The 20575-nt window shown below is 38.9% G+C and overlaps 1 protein-coding gene across 6 annotated transcripts in view; it reads left to right on the top strand.

The window, feature by feature from the left end:
* The first annotated feature begins 347 nt into the window (after positions 1 to 347).
* mink1 (misshapen-like kinase 1) overlaps positions 348 to 20575 on the top strand; it is a 40505-nt gene continuing 20277 nt past the window's right edge. For all 6 annotated transcript variants that reach the window (XM_042498767.2, XM_088088034.1, XM_042498770.2 and 3 more), the window contains exons 1-13: positions 348 to 1675; positions 7291 to 7356; positions 7730 to 7912; positions 7998 to 8108; positions 8198 to 8288; positions 8401 to 8531; positions 8641 to 8695; positions 12243 to 12321; positions 14165 to 14340; positions 14494 to 14563; positions 14659 to 14869; positions 18813 to 18920; positions 19528 to 19614. In XM_042498767.2, coding sequence (XP_042354701.1) covers positions 1619 to 1675; positions 7291 to 7356; positions 7730 to 7912; positions 7998 to 8108; positions 8198 to 8288; positions 8401 to 8531; positions 8641 to 8695; positions 12243 to 12321; positions 14165 to 14340; positions 14494 to 14563; positions 14659 to 14869; positions 18813 to 18920; positions 19528 to 19614 — 1425 coding nt within the window. In that variant the 5' untranslated portion in view covers positions 348 to 1618. The remainder of the gene's footprint in view (positions 1676 to 7290; positions 7357 to 7729; positions 7913 to 7997; positions 8109 to 8197; positions 8289 to 8400; positions 8532 to 8640; positions 8696 to 12242; positions 12322 to 14164; positions 14341 to 14493; positions 14564 to 14658; positions 14870 to 18812; positions 18921 to 19527; positions 19615 to 20575) is intronic.

The following is a 20575-nucleotide window of genomic DNA, read 5'->3' as shown; positions in this document are numbered from 1 at the left end:
GGCTGTTTGGACGGAAGTACACCAGAGGAAAACAATGAACAGGAAACCTCTAAAGTGAGATAAGGTCACTTACTTGTTACTAATAACAAAGGAATCACCAGGTATCATATATTGCAGTGAGTTTCTATGAATCCATCCTAATTTGCTTTTGAGTTATTTATGAGGTTATGTTAAGTGATGAAGTGGGTCAGTGCAGGACAGGTATGTCAGAGGATGACCTCGGCTGTGCTGCTCAGAGCAGACAGTTGCGTAGGTTGAGGTCCACTGTAATTTTCTAGGTAATTTGTCCCTGATGGAGCACCGTAGCTATCCAAGAGGAGAAAACACTTGAGGAGTGTTATGTGCAGCCAATCGTCAGTGCAGCCCCGCAAGACTACAACAAGGCTGGGAGTGGGAGGGAGGACTCGGGAAGCAAAACATGGCGAAATAACAAGTTTGGCTGTTGGCCGCTTTTTGAAACTGCACCGTATCTGTAGTGGTGGACTACAACTACAAGTTCGTAAAATTTTGGACGCTGGAGACCGACAGCAACGCTACTTTAAAGAGTCGAGGGCCCCGGTTTACAAGTATTACGGTGGCTGCGGGCGAGAAAATAGTGCCTGTCTGTCTGCCTGTGCTTTCCCCGGAAGGTTGGCAGTGCTAGGCGCGACTGTCAACACAGAAAATGGATGAAGAAGGAAAGTTTATTCTGGAAAAGACTATTTAGCCGACTAGCTTAGCTACGTTAGCTAGCCAGTTAATGTTTGATTGATTGCACGCACCTGACTCGGTGTTCGGGTGAACGTGCGCTCCGGTCGAAAATTTGAGGATTATTTAAGTCGTGTTAACAAGTTTGACAACTGCAGTCGCGCAGAATCGCGTTTCAAACGAGGCCATTAATTTTTATTTGCCGAACTTGTGTTGATATTCCGGGAGGACCGCTGTTTGGGGTTAAAACTGACAGCCTGACAGTCGGTTCTGGTGCGGTGCGGACGGACCCGGACGCCATCACATCAGACATTGCGTTCGCCTTAAAAACAACCACTGCGTTGCTGAGCCGCTAATGTTATTTTCTACTTTAACAGCGTAACAAGGACTGTTTCAGCGGCACACCAGACCTATATGGTAGTTTTTTTCCGCGACACGCATCATTTCATTAGCTGAATGTTGTACAGCAGCAAAGACGCGGCGTCTTGTCAAAATGAACGCAGCAAGGTGTTCAACAACAGTGGAGGTGCATCGCATTGAAAACCTGCCAGTTGTTGGTACGGTACCGATGGCCGGCTAACGGTGACGTTAACAGTTTGTTGAAATCTCCTATTTGAAGTTGAATGTGTTTTTGACCACATATTGCAACCGGCATTTCTGTAAAAACAACTGCGGATAACATTATAGCTCTCGGCCAGAGTTGACGTGAGCTAGCCAGCTGGGTGCGTCTGTGGCAGCTCTATCTGCGATGTGTTTGCTAATCTAAGTGCTACCGTGTTGTTCCGCAACAGTTTCAGCACATTAGGCAGCCCGTTTGCTTGTATTTAATCTACAGATAAGCCCATTCAAGATCGGGTTAGCAGCCACTCTCAAGTAGTTCTTGTCAAATAACTGGCTAACTTGGTAGCTAAGGTTGTAAGTTTCGCCAGCTATGTCTGAAAACGCCCCCACACGAAGCCTGGATGACATAGACCTCGCAGCTCTGAGGGTAAGTATTGTTATTATAAGATAAGTGTGCCGCACTTTATTGTGGATTTATGGCAGACGGGCTCATTAGATGTTATGTCATATGAACTGAAGTGTCAGTTTGCCTCTGACACAAGCACGACCATTCAACACCCACGCAACAAAGTTAAGGTGGAACAAGCATCCTTTGGCCTTGTTTGTTATAGGCAGCAGTGCTGTTTGAGGATCACAGATTAGCATCAGAGATCATGTCTGAATTCTCCACCCATTAAAGATGGGGATTTTCCAGCCTTCACAACTTTGGTGATTAGTGTGTTATTAAAAATACACCCTGTTTCCGGGGTTAAAATATGCAGCACCTGTAACACCTGTGATTGTCATTTAGTCATGGGCTTTTAAATTATTACTATTTTTAAATATGTATATATTTTCTGTACCAGTTATAGACACTGAGATTGCAATGCACAAACACGATCTCCTTTGTTTCAATAATTGTGTTTTGTTTTGGTTTTTTTTCACTTGGGTGCCTGACAGTAATCCCAAATTAGTTGGCAACTCATTTCACCATATCCTTGTAAATTTTGGATGCTAGAGTTTTGGTTTAATTTGGTTTGTGTTACTGATAACAGTATAATACTGTCTATTTATAAAATTAAATATACTGTATCAGACTTTAGAAGGTAGAACATTAGAGTCCTGGATTTATTTCCCTGGTATTCACAGTGGTCCACCTTGAAGGCCTTAGGCTTAAAAATCATACTGGCTTATTTGACCGCCCTCCTCTAACATTGCATGACTTGACCAGACAAGAAATAAAGTAAAATGGAAAAAAACAAACAAACCTGGTCATCAGTATTTCAATTTAATGAACAATGTCTTTTTCCAAGGGGTTGTGATACTCTCCTTGATGGATTTTTCCATATCAATGGAAAGTGTCAGAATTGTATTGTGCTGCAGCAGTAAATCCCCCTAAGACAGACCCTTATTAACATTATAAAAAGCATTTTATGCATTCAGTCACTATTTTTTTTAAAGTAGATTCCAGCCTCCTCTCCCTCACTGATATATGTTCTAAATTTAACCATCCTTTATTTTTTCTATAAGGTGGGATTTTTATCTCATAAATGACCAAAAGCTTACTCAGATTGTTCATCTGGCATCATTAAAACTCTGATGTAAGAACTGAGGTTACGAGGCAAAGACTTTCCTTTTGGTGGGTTAATTTATGGTAAAAAAAATATATATCTGCATCACTAAATTTAAGAGTTTTGAGGAATTCACAGGTAAAAAACAAAGTGCTGTTTATTGAAATTAAAACATATAAGAAGTACAAGCTATTCTGAAAGGTTTCTCAGAGGTAAACTCGATGTAGAGAGTTCTCTATGCCCTGTGAAAATATCAGAAAACTCTGTTGCACTTTGGCATAGCTTTCGCAGATTTATGGGGCTTAACAGGAGATCAGGGCTAGTTAATCCAAATCCTGGTTTGTTTGGTCCAGTCTTACCTCTTTTCTCTGACTTTGAATATTTGAATGTTAAATGTTTATATATAAAACTTCGAAATCCCAGCACATTGTTAGAAGGGACCCCGCACTTAATAATAAATCTGTATAACATGGCGATATAAGAAGATTGCCCATATTAACTGAGTTTATTTTATCATTTTGAATGGACATGCAATCACCACATTGAATTCAGGAATCATATCATCAGTCTAAATAGAATCTCTAATTGTTTTGTTGTGAGTATTTTGGGCACAAGTGGCTTTCTGAAAAATTGCACTGCAATTTATGGCTTGATATAGTACAGTAAATTGTAGTAGTTTGAATATTGCGACTGCTTTTTGGTCAGGATCTCACTATTCAGTTGTTGTTATTGTTTTATGAATTTCCATAGTTCTGAGGTGGCAGAAATGTCAACTCCAAAATCTTCATGGCCAGCTACCACTAAATATAAGTTTGAATTTGTTTTTGTAATTTGGGTCAACAGACCTTTTGTGGTTGTTTTCTTGAAAATGTGCAAAGGTTATGTTTATATAAGTATTTCTCACCAGAAGGCATTGTGTGTATCCTTGAGCTCCAACAAGTATGTTAAATGCATTTTTTTCCTTCTAAAACATTTGCAAAGGAGATTTTTAAAGTATTTTAAATTAAAAAGGTGCATGTTAATATCAGCAGGTAATTAGTTTTTATTGTCAAGGTGAACATGTACAAAACATCAACCTTAAGTTGAAGTATTTTTCTTATTTTGCACAATGAATGGATATTACACGCACAGAAAAGCATTGTGTTTCATGTCTCCATCTGCTGGTGGGCCAACTTGACAAGAGTGTGCATAATATGATGTTAATTCCACAACAGAAGAAAACTGACGATCACTAAAATAAGGTGGGGATAAAAGTGGTTATGTAGATATCTGTACTGATCATCGGCCAAATGGGTTGTTTTTACATATCAGCATATTGGATATCGACAAAAAATCCAATATCGTCCTGGGACCCAGTTGAAAAAAACACTTTATAGTGCACGTAGAGGACAAATACACCACAGGAAACCTTTAAGTGGCTCAATCACAGCATTTTTCTAGAAATTTGCTGCAGAGTACAGAGGGACTTCAGCATTACATAACTGCAGTCCACTGTACACAGGCAACAACAAATCATTTATGTACATTTATGTACACTTTGTTCCAATGTTGATAGCACTGAATTAAGTCAAGCTTCCTGCACAACTGTTTGGATTACAGGTGGCAGAAGTAGTTACACTTTTAAAACTATGACGATAAAAAGCGACAAGGTCATACTCCCACTAAAGTATCTAAATTTAACATGTTTTGTTATTAATTCAAAACTATTTGAAAGCGATCTCAATGCTTACTTTCAGTCGCAACAGAAACTTTGAAAGTATGATAAGGGTTTCTGGATGCTGATTAACAAGGAATACCAGCCCTCTGGGAATTAATCTCATGAGAAATTATGTCTTGTGATTTCATTTGGTTGGAGTGGAACAGTCCATGCTTTCTGTGCTTGGCATAAATAACATTACATAAGTGTGAAAAAAATAATCCTGTAGTTATATGACTTTATTAAAGCTCTAAGATTAGTTTTACACTCTACAAAACTTTATTGTAAACACCAGTAAAAGTTACATTTCAGACATGAAATAGTTTAGAAATGTCAGTTACCTTTTCCTCCAAGTTGATGTCTTCTCTCACATTGTGATTATGAATTCACAATGTCATCATGCGAATGGACCCAAATAAAACAGTAAAAAATAACAAACTGGGAATATCCAGATGTTTGTGGATATTCTCGAACTTTGGATGGATGTAATGTAGCACACAAATTGTTCGCCTCATAATGGTAGCATAGTGCAACAATGGCAGTCTTGATATGTGTTCATCTTTAACTTTGATGAGCAAATTATACGAGGTTGCTAAGAAATTGAGATGCTGTTGGGATTAAGTCTGTTTAATTTGACAAGAGATGAAATATTTCTTATTTAAGTGTTTAATGAGCCATTAAAAAACACTCAAGGTTATACAGAAAATTGTTTGCTAATGATATCAGAAAAACACAAATGTTTGAGTTATGTTTTTGATGATTTGTGCAGCTGTGCAACCACAGATAATTAAGTTTTGCTTTTTTGGCTTTTTTTTTTTTAAAAGACTTCCTCTGTCAGCTAAGTTGACACCGCGACAGGAAACGTGTGGTCAACTTCCCCATAGACAATTACCAGTGTCTCTTAGAGTTAATACCCCGTTGAGCTGAGGTTGATATTTGGGAAAAAATCATTGCATTGTTCCCTGAGGTTTTCCAACTGATTGAGTTTACACATTAATAAGACAGCAAGCACTAGAGCTGCCATTTTTATGATTGAAGCAAGCTGATTGTAGTTCTCTCCTCCAGTTACCCTGTTGTTTTACTGCTTCCTTGCCTTTTATTTTTTGATTTTTTGCAATCGCTGCCGACAAATTGTTCGACTGTGTGTGCCGGCGGTGTTACTCCTCGAACAAAACTGTACCCTTCCCCGTCTATCACTTTGCTCTCATCCCACTCTCTGCGCCGGACGTGGGTGAAGCTGCCGCCTCTGCCTTGCCACCCACTCTATCATTACATTATTCTCCTCCATATACTATCGTTCTCTTGCCTTCTACTTTACATCAGAGTCCCCAGCCCCCCTCCTCTTTTGTGTCATAACATGCTTCAAAATATGGCCGGTATGTTTATATCACCATACGAGCTGTGTGCATTTGCATCAAATGTGTGGTCATTTCCCAGTTTTACTGCCAAAGCTTTCATAAGTATAGATGCTATTTTTTTCCAATGAATGTTTCCTGTCTCAAAGGAATTCTTCTCCTCCTTGTTGAAGGCAGAAAACCCATCATTGGAAACAGATGAAAGCAGGATAGGTCATGCTGTACATTCTTAACCCAAAGCAGCAGTCTAACCACCCACACATCTTCTTAAAGCCATATTGAAATTGCATGAAAGTGGAACTGCTTGTCATTTCCCTTGTCTCTTGGGGGTTGGGGTTGCATAATTAAGTCAAAGCAACCTACTCATTATTAGTGTCAGGAAAATATGTGTTTGGTGCGTCGAAACTGAAAATGAACAAATCAGGAAAAGGCCAGAAGTCTTGTTCCATGTTAAATTCATCTTCATATCTTATCTAGTATCAATATTTAGTGTATCTGCTTGTCTGTTTCCTCCTCGACAAGTCTTGTAGGTGGGCAGTGAGTGTGTGAGTGGGTGGCTTTGGAAGATTGAGTTCAGATGATTTGTATGGAAATACAGGATCGTAATATTGGATTTGAATTGGCTTACGTGTTCACAGTAGAAACCATTGGGGTTGTTTTTATGTATGGTTTCCATATGACAGGGACCATTATGCTTTTTTTAATGTGTTTATGTGACGGCGTTGATCGTTGAGTCTGTAGATCTGCAGCTATACTGGCTTTCACTGAGGTGCGCAGCCTCTGTTGCACCAGGAAATAATCCTAAAAGCAACTGTTTGTCATTTTTATAATATAAAAGAACTGTATCTATTAAATTAAAGATTCAGGAATGTCTTTTTAAGGTGTGACATTAAAATGGCAGAAAATTAGCTTGAAAAACTGGTTTTATTTTGCTTCTTCGGCTGTGTCTTGTATATTATTTTGAGTTTTATTTTGTGGTCTCAGCTGTGTTATTTAGACTTGTTTTAATTCAGCCTTTGTGCCAACAAAACTGAAGCCAGATTGCAGCAGTTACTAAAACAGGTGCAGTTTAGTAGCATTTTAGTATTTAAGGTTGACTCTTAACTGAGGAAACATGATGTGCAACAACATGAAATGCGACCTCCGTGAAGGGTCGGCATTGAAGTGTAGATGTGTAGGATTCAAAGAAGAACAAAGCAAGCGTCACCCACTTAGAACAAAAATAAATGTGGTGCGCTTTGAGTGGAGTTTTTTTAATTGTGCTCCCGAATTTGCAAAAAAGCAGAACGGATTTCAGTCTGTTTTATTGAGATGCTCTTTTATTGTGGAGCTTTTTGTGTTTTGAAAAGCTGATATGGCGGCCTCAAGGCAGAAAACATGAATGTTCTTGTGTTCAGTGTTCATGTTGTACGATTTATGAATGTGCCCATGTCTCCTACAGGATCCAGCGGGAATCTTTGAGCTGGTCGAGGTTGTCGGCAATGGGACATATGGACAGGTGTACAAGGTGAGACATTTATGATGGACTATTTTTGGAAATTAAAGCATTTAACACAAAGTTTTCACTTTAAGTGATGAATTGCTGGCTGGAGCCTGGCTACAAAGATCACTCTATGGCCAGCTCTTTGTTAAATGTTCTGTGCATTAATTTCTCAGATTACAGCAGTGTTAGTTTACTGCTGCGTCAGAACATTTTTCAGTTAGAAAAGTTAAAAGTGGCTGTGACAGAAAGATAAGACTCTGGAGAAGAAAAATGTAGAAATAAGAGCAGTGACATGGTGTGATGAAGCAATTAGCCACACTTACTAGGCAAAAATCAAAGAGTTTTAGAAATGAGGTTAATTTTTCCTGACCGCTGTTATGATGATCCAACTCGTCAGGGCCGTCACGTGAAGACGGGCCAGCTGGCTGCCATCAAGGTGATGGATGTAACAGAGGAGGAGGAGGAGGAAATTAAAGCAGAAATCAACATGCTGAAAAAATACAGCCACCACCGCAACATAGCCACGTACTACGGTGCCTTTGTCAAGAAGAGTCCACCAGGACATGATGACCAACTTTGGGTCTGTCTCCCATCATGCTCGGCCTGATGATTTTACAGCAGTATGACTCTTTGTGCCCTCTAAGTATGTGTTTGTCTTTATGTAGCTGGTGATGGAGTTTTGTGGGGCAGGATCAGTGACCGACCTGGTTAAAAACACTAAGGGCAGCTCTCTAAAGGAGGACTGGATTGCTTACATCTGCAGAGAGATCCTAAGGGTGAGAAATCACTGTCACACCAGTCAAACAAGCCTGCAGACGAGTTCCCTCCCCACTGACCAATTTTGACTTCTTCTTTCCATGCACAGGGCCTTTCTCACCTCCACGGCCATAAAGTTATCCACAGAGACATCAAGGGTCAGAACGTGCTGCTAACAGAGAATGCAGAGGTCAAACTAGGTACGCTGAATGCTTGAAAGTTTTTGGACAAAAGTGCAAAAGCAGGTACTACACATACTATACCTTATTTTCTTACATCCTTTTCTCTTCTTGGTTCCTTTGTTCACATCAGTTGATTTCGGGGTGAGTGCTCAGCTGGACAGGACGGTTGGGCGTAGGAACACCTTTATCGGCACACCTTATTGGATGGCACCTGAGGTTATTGCCTGTGATGAGAACCCTGACTCCACCTATGACTACAGGGTAAAAACAGAATTATCTTTCTGTGTGTGTTTGTTTGTGTATGAGAGCGCTACACTGTGAGAGCAAATGAAAGACAAAGACTGACTTGGTCCCTTGTGTATTTTTGCAGAGTGATATCTGGTCCTTGGGGATCACCGCCATCGAGATGGCAGAGGGAGCTCCTCGTAAGTGTATACCGTTTTTTTTTCACGTTCTTGGATAAATCATGCAATCCTTTGTTCTCATGCAACAAATAATATCTCATTGTCCGAAAGCCCATTCTGAAGACCTCATGAATGAGTCTGTCATGCATATCCGGCCTTGTTGTCTGTGTCTTCAGATGGACAGCTGACTCACTGTAATCAAGGTAGTGTAGTCGTGAGCTGGCAGTTGCCTGTGGAGGCTGATTGCACAGATCTCTGTGGTCTGCTTTGCCGTGAGATCTGTCTGCCTAGAGAATTGGTGTCAAACCTGACTAAGAAGCAAAGAAAATCTCACTTTAGAGTAGCAGCTAAAATGTTTGTACAATTAATCGCAGCTATGGTAAAGAAATTCTGTGTTAAACAAGAGCTTAACATCAGTTACGTAAGACGTGTGTGAGTATATGCAGCCATTATAATCGTACGTGCAGCAAGAATTGAATTGCACCCCTTGCTTATTGGTTTACCAAGTATTGCATCGGGCAGTAAAGTAGTAGTAGAAAACACCTGCAATATGGGTCTGCTGTTTTATGAGCTCTGCATTGTTACAAAATGTGTCTCCACTCTGCCTGAATTTTACAGCTATCTGCAGCTAATTGTTGAATTGGGGACAAACTGAGCTCTAATGAATAAAATATATAAAGTCTCCCCAAGCGGAAACTTTAAGCCTCCAGTGCACATACACTTTTTAGTTAAGTAGGAAAAAAGCTTGTGTCGAGTTGTTAAACTTTTTAAATGAACAGTATTTCATAAATATAAAACGGGGACTTGAGGTAATTTAAAGAATTCTTAACAATATTACAGAAGTTTTGTTATTGAAAAAAAACAAAACATTGGATTATTCCAAGCACAGTATGTTTATGCAGCAAAACGTGTCTGTTGGGGATCTTTAAGCTTAAAGTTTTAGTGAAGTCTAGTTTTCTCAAACTATGACATAATAAATTGCACCACAGGCATTTACAAATTTTATAACGTTGTGAAAGCAATTTTTTCACATCACTAATGAAGACGATAGAGCTCCTCCAGACCATGTTGCTGCTGCTGCGAATGACATAAGGCATACAGGCCAACAGTCAAGCTGGTGTTGATGTACCATTGTAAATTATGCAGTGTGCACTTACTCACTCCATCAGTCTCATTACTTTTCCACTAATAAAGTTCCAATATCCCTTGTTTTTAGATTAGCTTTTTTTGACTGCTGCTGAAACCATTTTTGAATTAATTAGTTGATCAATAGAAAATAATAGAAAATAAAATAATAAACTGTTTTATTAGCGAGTTCAGTTCTCTGTTGAAGAGGGTTGTAGATGTATTACTTTATGTATATATGGACATATAAAGCAGTAATAGGGCCGGAGATCAGAACATTAAAACAAGCCTAGGACAAGTATTAAATTGGAGATTAAAAGTTACATAGCAGATTAAGAAATTAATAAATATTTGATTTAATAAAAGGCAGCAGCAAACAGAAATGTCTCCAGCCTTGAGTTAAAAGAACTTACAGTTGCAGCAGACCGTAAGTTTTCGAGGAGTTTGTTCCAGACATATGGTGCATTAAAACCAAACACTGCTTCCCCATGTTTAGTCTTTGCTCAGGGGACACAAAGCAGACCTGTCCCAGAAGACCTGAGAGGTCTCAATGGTTCACAGTGTACCAGAGGGTCAGAAATGTACTAAAACATTCAGTGCTTTGCTAGACACAACATTAGGGGTCGACAGATTCTCGGCCTGGACGATTATCGGGGCTGATATTTGGCATTTTGCCGATTATCTGTATTGGAATTTTGTTTTAATGATCGGCGATAAAATTAATTAATCAAAAAGTGTGCATATTACACTCAACCAACACCAGGGAAAGCGGTCTGCAATACATGCAAAGAAATTGTCAGCATGGGAGGGACTTTTACTTTTTAAAACCCCAGGGAGCTATTTTCTATTCGTGCATTTTTTAATTTAAATTTTCACTGAACTTTATTAAAAAAACATCGTAGGGAACTTGCTGTATATGATGTTGAAAGTTTTAGTTTTAGATTGCTAAAGGCATTTAAACAAAGTTTTGTGTTAGTTTGTTGTGTCTCAAATTCTAAATTTCGTCAAAAATATGTTTATTATAAATGCATATCAGTTCCAAATAAGTTATCAGTCTCATTAAGTACTAATAATCAGTATTGGTATCAGCCCTGAAAAACCAATATCGGTCGACCCCTACACCGCATTGGTCTTGGAAAAGTTAAGATGAGTATTAACTACCTGATAAATGTTTAATTTTTGGGATGAAAATCCTCTTTAGTTGCAGCTCTAGTTGTTGTCTATCTATTGTTTCTTATACTTTATTTCCATAATGAACATGATGATGACAAATACAATCTGTTTACCTTTTTTATAGAATTATAAAGTTACAGCAGTAGTGAAATTATTCATGCGACATTTCCCCAAAATTCCTTTGTGTCCTCCATGTTGAAATTGGGGAAGATGTGACAGGTAGACTATCTTCATTTCATCTACAGAATACCCAAGACGGGGCTAGCAAAATTTATATCTGTCACTGTTTTGTTGAGATGCACCACTGTGCCAGTTACAGGAATGTATTCATTAGCCTTACGGGGTTACCGTCTTGCTGTTACATCGTTTTTGAACATATGAATTATTAAGCATGTTTTCACACACTTTTGAGCATTGTGTTCACTTGCTGTGTTAGCAGACACCATCTATACCTCTTCTGTTTGTTCACACTTAAAAGAAAACACTGAGCTGCCAGTACAGTGAATAAAGGGGAATCATTTAAATGCAGGGCTTTTGGACTGTCTGTTCAATTGATCAGCTAAAAGCCTAAACAAACAGAACAGTTCACTTCAGGTATTTAATAAAACACTAAATGGTTCGGCAGTATTTAACTGGATCATTTCCACTGACAGGATGTTGACAAAATTGCCAACATCCTGTCAGTGGGTGATCCCTTCCTTTGAAAAATAGAAATAAGTAGCGAAGGCCTTCTGATTAAATACTGATTTTATTTAGACATTATAACTATGTATAATACATGTTAAACCTGCATGTTATATGAAGCACACATTATCAGTCTGTTATTCTTCTGTTTAAATGTAGCTCTTAAAATGTGGTAGTTTCCTTTTGCTTTTGGCTGCCTCAGTCACGTTGCATATGTCCAGAAGACAGCCATATAAAAGCCTATTTACTGTGAGACTGTAAAGCTAACCAGTCAGGTTTAGCTACCTACCTACGCTGGGAACACAATGACTCACAGTCCTTGCTCTTACGTTGAATGTAACAATAAGCCTGAGGCACTGGGAAAGATTGGATAACCGCAGCTGTAACCATGTTTGAGGACACAAAGAATATGTGTAATGGTGGCTTGTATTATTTACAAACTACCAGGTGTGGGAGTGTATGATATTTTGTCTCACATAAAATTTATTCTGATGTTCCTTTCTCCTTCGTTTTACCGTAGCATTCAGCACGGGTAGGAGGATTTAATAACACCTGACAACTCTCTACATCTCCTTTATTTCTGTAGCTTTGTGTGACATGCACCCGATGAGAGCCCTCTTCCTGATTCCCAGGAATCCCCCTCCGAAACTGAAATCCAAAAAATGGTGAGTTTGCAACCATCCTGCTGCGTATTTATATAAATCACATCCTGGACATACACTGAAAAGTAAAGGTGATATACCAAAGTGGGGAAAAAAATCAGGTCATGGCAGGAGAGCACATTTACTTGCACTGCAGTAATGTGGTTGCTCTGTTTACTTCACGTTTGAGAAAACAGGTTACTGCAGAGCAACAATAACCTGTTTAAGTGCATATAAACACACTTAATGAGAATACCGCTGAATGGAAAGAATGCTGCTTGCACAAGAAGTGATGCAAAACTACAGAAAATTTCTGTGATTTCCCAAAACAGATGTTATGTTCCAGGTTAGTTTGGGTGCATTTGTTCCTCGATTGATAAGGACATTTGGGGATAGCTGTCCTTCACTCAGGCTTCAAAGTGTGAGAGGTCATCACTTTGTTACAGTATTGAGGCAAATATGAGCAAGACAAGAAGCTGAAGGCAATTACACTAATATTCCATATTCTTCCTCCTACCCTGTTTTGTTTTTTGTGCTCCTATTACTCTTCCTGCTGCTTGTTAATGGACCCACTTAGATTTTATGGGCTCACTGCATGTTTTTTTCACAACGTTTTTATAATTCCAATCATCAAGAAGCTGTCAGTCAATATTGACTCTGCTCAAGGCTCAAAATAAGCAGTTATGCAAATACAAAAACACTTAAGTGTAAGAGATGCAAACAATTTTATGAAGTCAGCAACTCTTGGTTACTGTGTTTGAGCATTATTGTCCTCATACAGCTAGTATTCATTGCATGGTTATTGAAGTGCATTGAATTGCATTTTACAATGATCATGTTGTGCTCCGATTTCTGTTTTTGTTTCGGAGGAATTGTTTTAGAGGAAAGTAACAGCTGGTTGTAAAGTAGTTTCTGAGATTGTTTACGTATTCTTCATTCAGTTTGAAGGTCTCCTGTGGATTAGTAAGTTCTCTAAAGATGTTGCAGAGTGAAATGGGGCAGTGCATAATAGAAGGACCGATATCTGATTTTGAAAGGCCTGTAAAATAATGATAGTTTGGAACAGGGAAAAGCTGATAGTCTTGACTGTCTTAAATGATCTTGGACTTATTTTTTGGGCTACTTATTTTCTTATAAGTCAACCTGAGATTTTCAGGAACATGATGACATTACCTTAACTTTGTGTGGGAGCCTCCATACAAAACGGTGTTTAGAGACAAGCAGCATATCTGTTACTTGTGGTTTTAAATAATGTATTACAGTTACTTTTGAATATTTTGTAAAAGGTATTTTAAAAAAAAGATACCGTAGATTGGATTGATTTTGTATTTCTAAAATACCCCAAAAACTTCTCCATGATTCAAAAAACAAAGAACATTAAGACAAACTCTAGTTTATAATCAAAATGTGTATGAAAAATTAGAAGGCTTTTAATTTGAAACAGAAAGTGGTCTAATTTCTTCAGTCATGGACTTTAGGACTTAAACTCTTGCACCATAGTGCAGGAACCGCTGTGCAGTCCACCTAGAAACTCCACATAAATACATTTTAAAATAAAGAACAATATTCTTAAGCACAGTCAAAAAGTTGAGGGGACCTATTCTCTGGAGCTCTACCCACTCATCATTTGCATCATCTCGTGACTGAAGAAAGCTGCGCAGCCATCAGCCACTATCAGAGCCGACATGGCACACATGATTCCCACACTGAAAAAGCTAGACATGTTAGAAGGGCTAAAGACAGACCTGGTCCCACTTAAATCTCTCTTCTGGGCAATAACAGCCCAGCAGCCAACTCTTCCATGCTTCCCTGCCCTCCCACTTTCCCTCACTGGTTCACCGTTCTCTAACCTCCCCCGTCCTCTCAGGTCCAAGAAATTTATTGACTTTATAGAGGGCTGTCTCGTGAAGACGTATACCAGCCGACCATCCACAGAGCAGCTTCTCAAGCACTCCTTCATCAGGGACCAGCCCACTGAGCGCCAGGTCCGAATTCAGCTCAAAGACCATATTGACCGAACACGCAAGAAAAGGGGAGAGAAAGGTAAGAACATGAGATGGAGAGGGCCTAAATGTGTGTATCTCAGGGTACATTTCTCTTCATGGACGGTGATCAACTGAATTATACTGTGGGTTCGTATGCCATATATTTTCTCATGTAATATTTCACTTCTCTTTATGCTAATTTTTCTCACAGAAGAAACAGAGTATGAATACAGCGGTAGTGATGAAGAGGATGAAAACCGTGGAGATGACAGAGAGTCAAGGTAACTGCCGTTTCTCTGCCCAACTTGACTTATCTTCTCTGTGTGACAATTATCCCCCAAATTCTCTCCCTGATATCTTCAATTTTTGTCATCAGTTCAATCCTCAATGTGCCCGGTGAGTCCACCTTGAGGCGGGACTTCCAGCGTCTGCAGCAGGAGAACAAAGAGCGCTCGGAGGCTCACAAGAGGCAGCAGGCCCAACTGGCTGCTCAGCGCAGGGACCCTGAGGAACACAAGAGGCAACTGTTGCATGACCGACAGAAACGCATTGAAGAGCAGAAGGAACAGCGTCGCCGACTTGAAGAGGTAATCATCAGACTGAGACTTTCTCCTTTCTAAAGGAATAGTTTGACATTATGAGAAATACGCTTTTAAACCCTCTTTACAAGGGATGGGTGAGGGGAATGATACACATCTGTATGCTAAATATGAGTCAGGAGACAATAATCACACCTCAGCATAAAGACTGAAAGTAGAAACAGCTAGCCTGACTCTCTTCAAAGTTAAGTAGCTATCTCCTGCCAACCATTCCTTCATTCATTATTATTTATTTCCTGGTCATTCCCTTGGCCCATCCCACATGAGATTACAAGAAACCATCTTTTCTTTTTTACAGACATCTTGCAGTCATTGCATATACAAAACAAAACATGAATGAGGAAAAGGGACAAAGCACAAATGTTACCTATCTCTCCATAACACAAGGACATGACATTTTTACACATCTTTTTTTGTACGGATCAATCAAAGGACACAATGGGGTAATTAGTAGGGGTTGACCGATACTGGTTTTTCAGGGCTGAGTGAGGTCAGTAACCAATATATGGAACTGATATGCATTTACAAAAAAAAAAAATTAAAATATTTCTGTTGAAATGTAGAATTTGGAATATGACAAACTCTTACATGAAAGTTTGTTTAAAGGCCTTTGGCAAATATTTAATCAAAACTGAAATATTGCACCTCATGCTGAGATTTGAGTTGTGGCATCTGCAAAATAAAAGGCTACATCAACTCAACACTTGTGATGAAAAGCAAGAAGGATTAGAAAGTTCCCTAAGTGTGAATTAGTGCATTTTCCACACTCAATTTTTAATAAGTAGGTGTGTTATTGTGACATAGTACTATGTAGGTCGAGTATCAGCAATTTGTCTTTGAAGTGAAATAGCACCCGTGCATAAATCATCGCCCTACTTCAGGGAATGATGAAATTCAAAATACAGTACAATACTAATCCCACATTTACACAACTTACTTGAAGCTTCTTGTCATAATCTGCCGTTTTTCTCATCTGATGCTGAATTAAATTTATTCTAATACATTAAAATACAAACATATCTGACTTCGTCAGGGATAGAAAACTGGTATCTTTCATGTTATTTCTGCCGTTGACCTTGATTTTGTAATTATTGTAATCCTGCTCGTTTTGCCAGGGGCTCATGATACTAATACATTATGCAACAGGCAGAACATTTTTAATTCAAAGCAAAACTGTACCAAGCGGCAAAAATACCAGGTCCTTGTCTGTAGTAGTTCTGGTCTTGTCCTTGTCCTTTAGCGACCTAACTGCTCCCTGTTGCCCTTTGTTATGTATTTGGTTTGCTATTTCTTGCTGTGGTCAAAAGTGCAGTTAGGAGCTGCCCTCTATTATAGGCCTACTAACCTTTTGTGATGAAATATACTGAATATATGAACAAACAGAGGTAATAAAATTGAACAACATATAAGAGTGACAATGCTTAAATAGCTTAGATTTCATTTGAATGAAGCCTTTGCACTACATGTAAAAAACACAGATACACTTAACTGATCTTTATTCCCTACATCTCAAAGCCTCTGTGACAAAAAAAACTAGTTTCAAATACTGAATAAAAGCTTAGCTAAACTTTTCATTCCTTTCTAACACTTCAACAGTGGTGAATAGAGTGAGATTATATGAAGTGAGGTAAAGTCCAGCTCCTTGCAGCACAAGTATGAATTATTAATTCTGCAAACATTCGCCCCAGAGGAGACTATTTTAAAGCCTAGAGTGAGACATTTGCAAGTATGAAGTTTGTAAAATGCATGAAAAGGTAGTTTGACCTTTATTAAAAATGGAAACGACTAAGCTGTATAAGTGGCTCAAGATTCAGGCTTCAACCATCACAGTTTAACAGTCCATTCAGCAACATTTGATAATGATAATGTTGGCAATACCAAATCTAGATCACTTGTGACATATAATCATCTTATCCTGTATTTATTTTATTACCTTCACCCACAAAGTTTCTACCCAAAGCAATCTTTTACTCTAAATGTCAATTTGTACTAGTTTGAAAATGCTGTTAAAACTATTTGCACAACTCCATATGTCCTAATACTAATTCCCACTGACTCTGGTGATTAAAATGCTTGCACAGTACAAGTATTGGTTTGATATTGCAGCAGTTGGCACAAATTTTGATTTACACTTGTTGACAATATTTCACATCATCTGAATGTTTCATGTCATCTTCTTTGCCTAGAAGGCAACCGAAGTTCCTTTAAGGTTGTATCTGGTATTGAGTTGACAAAGTGCAGTGAAAAATTGTCTGGAAATAAGCCTTATGGAAAGCTCTGCCTTACAGCATGAAGCCATTGTTAAAAAATTAGGTTATTGATTGGCTGGCTGAGTCAGATTATCATGGTCATGTTATGCATCATGTCACTACATGCTTCGAACAACTACAGAAAACTTTGTCAATAACAAATGACATCAAAATCACAGGGCACATTTTTCCAAACATGTACCTGGGAGCAAATATTGATGCAGAATTCAAGATCAAAAATATTAAAGATTTTTTGTTTATGCTGTGATTTAATGTTAAGGGTTCAGGATTTATTGGCAGAGATGGAATATAAGATAGTATGTTTTCTTTAGTGTATAATAATCTGAAAATAAGAACTGTTGTGTGTTTGTTACAGTAGAATGAACCCTTTATATCCACATAGGGAGTGGATCCTTGTCTACAGACATCGCCATGTTGCACTGCCCTGTTTCTACAAACACTGGCTCCAGATAGGGTCATTCTGTTTCCTGCCACCATAGCTAGAAGCCCCTGTGTGATGAGAATCATCAGAAAAACACCAAATAGAGCAGTCTTATGTTAAAAACATCAGTGTTTTTACCAGTTTAAACCACCTGGTCCATTTGTTTTAGAGAGGAGGAGACCTCTGCGGATAATTCAGCTTACTGTTAAAACCTCTTGAACGTCTTGGTTCAAAATAAATTAAGCACAAATTAAGTTATCAGAGAAACATGAGCACACATAAAAGGCACCGGGTGAGCTACTTGCCTTTGACTGGTTAAACAGTGTAGAGGAAACACTAGTCTGTTATGTGAAACTGCTCTTTTCAGTGTTTTTAGGGGTTTTAATAACCTGGTCTGTTTGTTTTGTGGAGGAAGAGACCTCTGCGGATAATTTGGCGTCCGGCAAAAAACACTTTGACAAAAAACACTGAAGGAATTCAAATCTGGAGAAGTTTCAGATGAGTCTCAATCCTCAATGCTAGACACCACTAAATCTCCCTAAATCTTACACAATGCTGCTTTTAAGACGTGCTTTTAGACATTATTTAATTAAAGTTGTTTTTTTTTATGTAGCTGAAGATTTTTGAAAGACATACCTACATAACTCATCTCATTGGGGAGCTGACAAAGTGCCAGCAGCTGTGAAATGTTTAAGGAGTTATGTGGGATTTGAATGAGGCCACACTTTATTACACTGATATTGCTATTGTTATTGAAATGATTGTGCAGTATTGCTTAAGTATTTTACTGCAGTGAGACAGAACTCCTCTAATATACCACCACCTCCTCCTCTATCTTTTCTGGCTCCCCCTGTTCAACTGCAAAGTGCCAACAACAATTGAGTGGACAAGAGCTTCGTGTTGTTTCACCACAAAGAACAAACCGTGTAGTTTCAATGTAACTTTAACAAAAGCAGATAAAGACTATTTCCTGCCAAAAGTGAATAACTGTGGTCAGTGTGAGTTAGAATCAAAGCACTCTGATGATGATTAGGATGCATTAGGTATGTGTGTGTTTGTGAGAATGACTCACAGCCTCTGTTCTCTGCCCTGCATTCCCACCGCCTTTATTTCTTTTTTTTTTTCCAGCACAAAAAACAAAGAAGGGTTTTCTTAAGAGCAGGCTGGCCATTATAAATTCCCCTGTGCAAACATAGCCTCTGTGCTCATTTCTCTTTTTCCTGTCACCCTTCTCTCCCAGCAACAGAGGAAAGAGCGAGAGATGGTGAGGCAGCAAGAAAAAGGTCCCCATCGGAGACTCGACGATATGAGACGGGAGGAAGATAGAAGGTTGGCTGAGAGGGAGCAGGTAACCAACCACAAGAGCTGAGGGGCTGCACGCAGCCAATGAGCGTGCGGTGTGGGCGTGTCCAGCAGCAACACTGTGCAAGTTGCTCTGGTGGTGAAATTCCACGAGTAGGTTGCCATAGCAGCAAGGGTCTAAATTAGTGTATTTATTCAGAGATGAGTTTTCTGTGGGTGAGCTCTCTGCGTCTCTTGTGCTCTGTTTCCAGTCTACCCTCAGTAACACAAGAGTCTGGCATCATAGCATCATCACCTCGTAGTGCCAGATACTGATTTTTACGTTAGTATGGTACCTTAGAACAATCACAGTGTACTGCTAAATCTTTCAATAATCCTTTAATCTAATCATTTATCACAATCTCAAACTAGTGATGTCATGTTTAAATGCTAACTTTCTATTTGTCTTTTGCAACTTAGCGTCTTGCGTGTTTTGCCACCAAAATTCAGTGTTAGAACTGTTGATTTTTATCCCTACAACACATGGTGTCTGTTGTTTACTGAAATGTTACATAAGTGTTTTGTGCCTCTGTCTTCTCCCCCTCCCCTCCTAAACTTTCATTTCTCTTTCCCACCTTAACACCTGTCACTCCTGCCTCCTCACCTCTCCTCAGGAGTTTATCAGGCATAAATTAGAAGAAGAGCAGCGGCAGTTAGAAATCCTTCAGCAGCAGTTGCTTCAGGAGCAAGCACTGCTCATGGTAACTAGTCCTCATTACTCCTTTGTCATGTTTTGTTGTGAATGCAGGGGTAACCTTGTCTCCTCTGTTATAGTACCTCATCAGTAAATGAGAATTACTGATCAGTGCCGAAAAAAATGTGGTGTCCTCAAAACAATATCAGCTTGTTTCCATTTTTATCAACTGAATTCTATTTATATAGCACAAAACCACAAATCGCACATTGTCCACAGGTTTTATCATCTTTGCAGAAAGAAAAACCCTCCATCCTGATAAGGAAAAACAGTGTTGTGGTGTCAAAACAAACACTGCAGTGTCTGCTTGTGTTTGGCTTAGAAGTCTTTTAGATGGAGTAAAAGGTGGCTGAATGCTTAGTTTCTGATAGCACTACTTGTATTTGTAACAAAATAAGAAGTTTTATATTCTAGATGTAGCAGAGGAAATGCTACATGTTGAGGGGTAAGGTTCTAGCTCCCACAATACTGCATGTCTTGGAAAGCCTTGCACTGACCTAGATTTTTGAGGGCAGTTTTGGGCAGATTTCAGTTGATTAGTGTATCTTGCTGCTCATGCTGAATTGCCGCACTCCTGACATCTTTGTTTTTAGCAAGCTCCCGTGGAGCATACAGTAGGAGTTGTTGTAATTTGGATTCAGCAATAGTGTTAGCTCCTTGTTCCTGTTTTTTGGAGAACAAAGAACCCGATCCTCACTCCTGTGTGCATGAGGCACTTGGGATGAGTTTCCACATATTCCTACTGGGTTTCACATACACATAATGCCTGTTAGGGAAAATCAAGCATCTCTGTATTTTTGACCAAATACCTCAGTATCAGTATTGGGTTGACTATTGGTGCTTTACACAATGGAATATTTATAAATAATTATGAGTAATGCTGATATGATGACTAAGTGGGTAAAGGAAAATAATAGTACAACTAGAACAGTCTGGTAAGTTCTGAAAATTACATCACTTTACTGTGC

The sequence above is a fragment of the Plectropomus leopardus genome, chromosome 15 (assembly GCF_026936395.1).
Source record: "Plectropomus leopardus strain MGB_pleo_1.0 chromosome 15, ASM2693639v1, whole genome shotgun sequence".
Classification (NCBI taxonomy): domain Eukaryota; kingdom Metazoa; phylum Chordata; class Actinopteri; order Perciformes; family Serranidae; genus Plectropomus; species Plectropomus leopardus.
The sequence above is the reverse complement of the archived record's forward strand: the minus strand, read 5'-3'. Positions and strand labels throughout refer to the sequence as shown.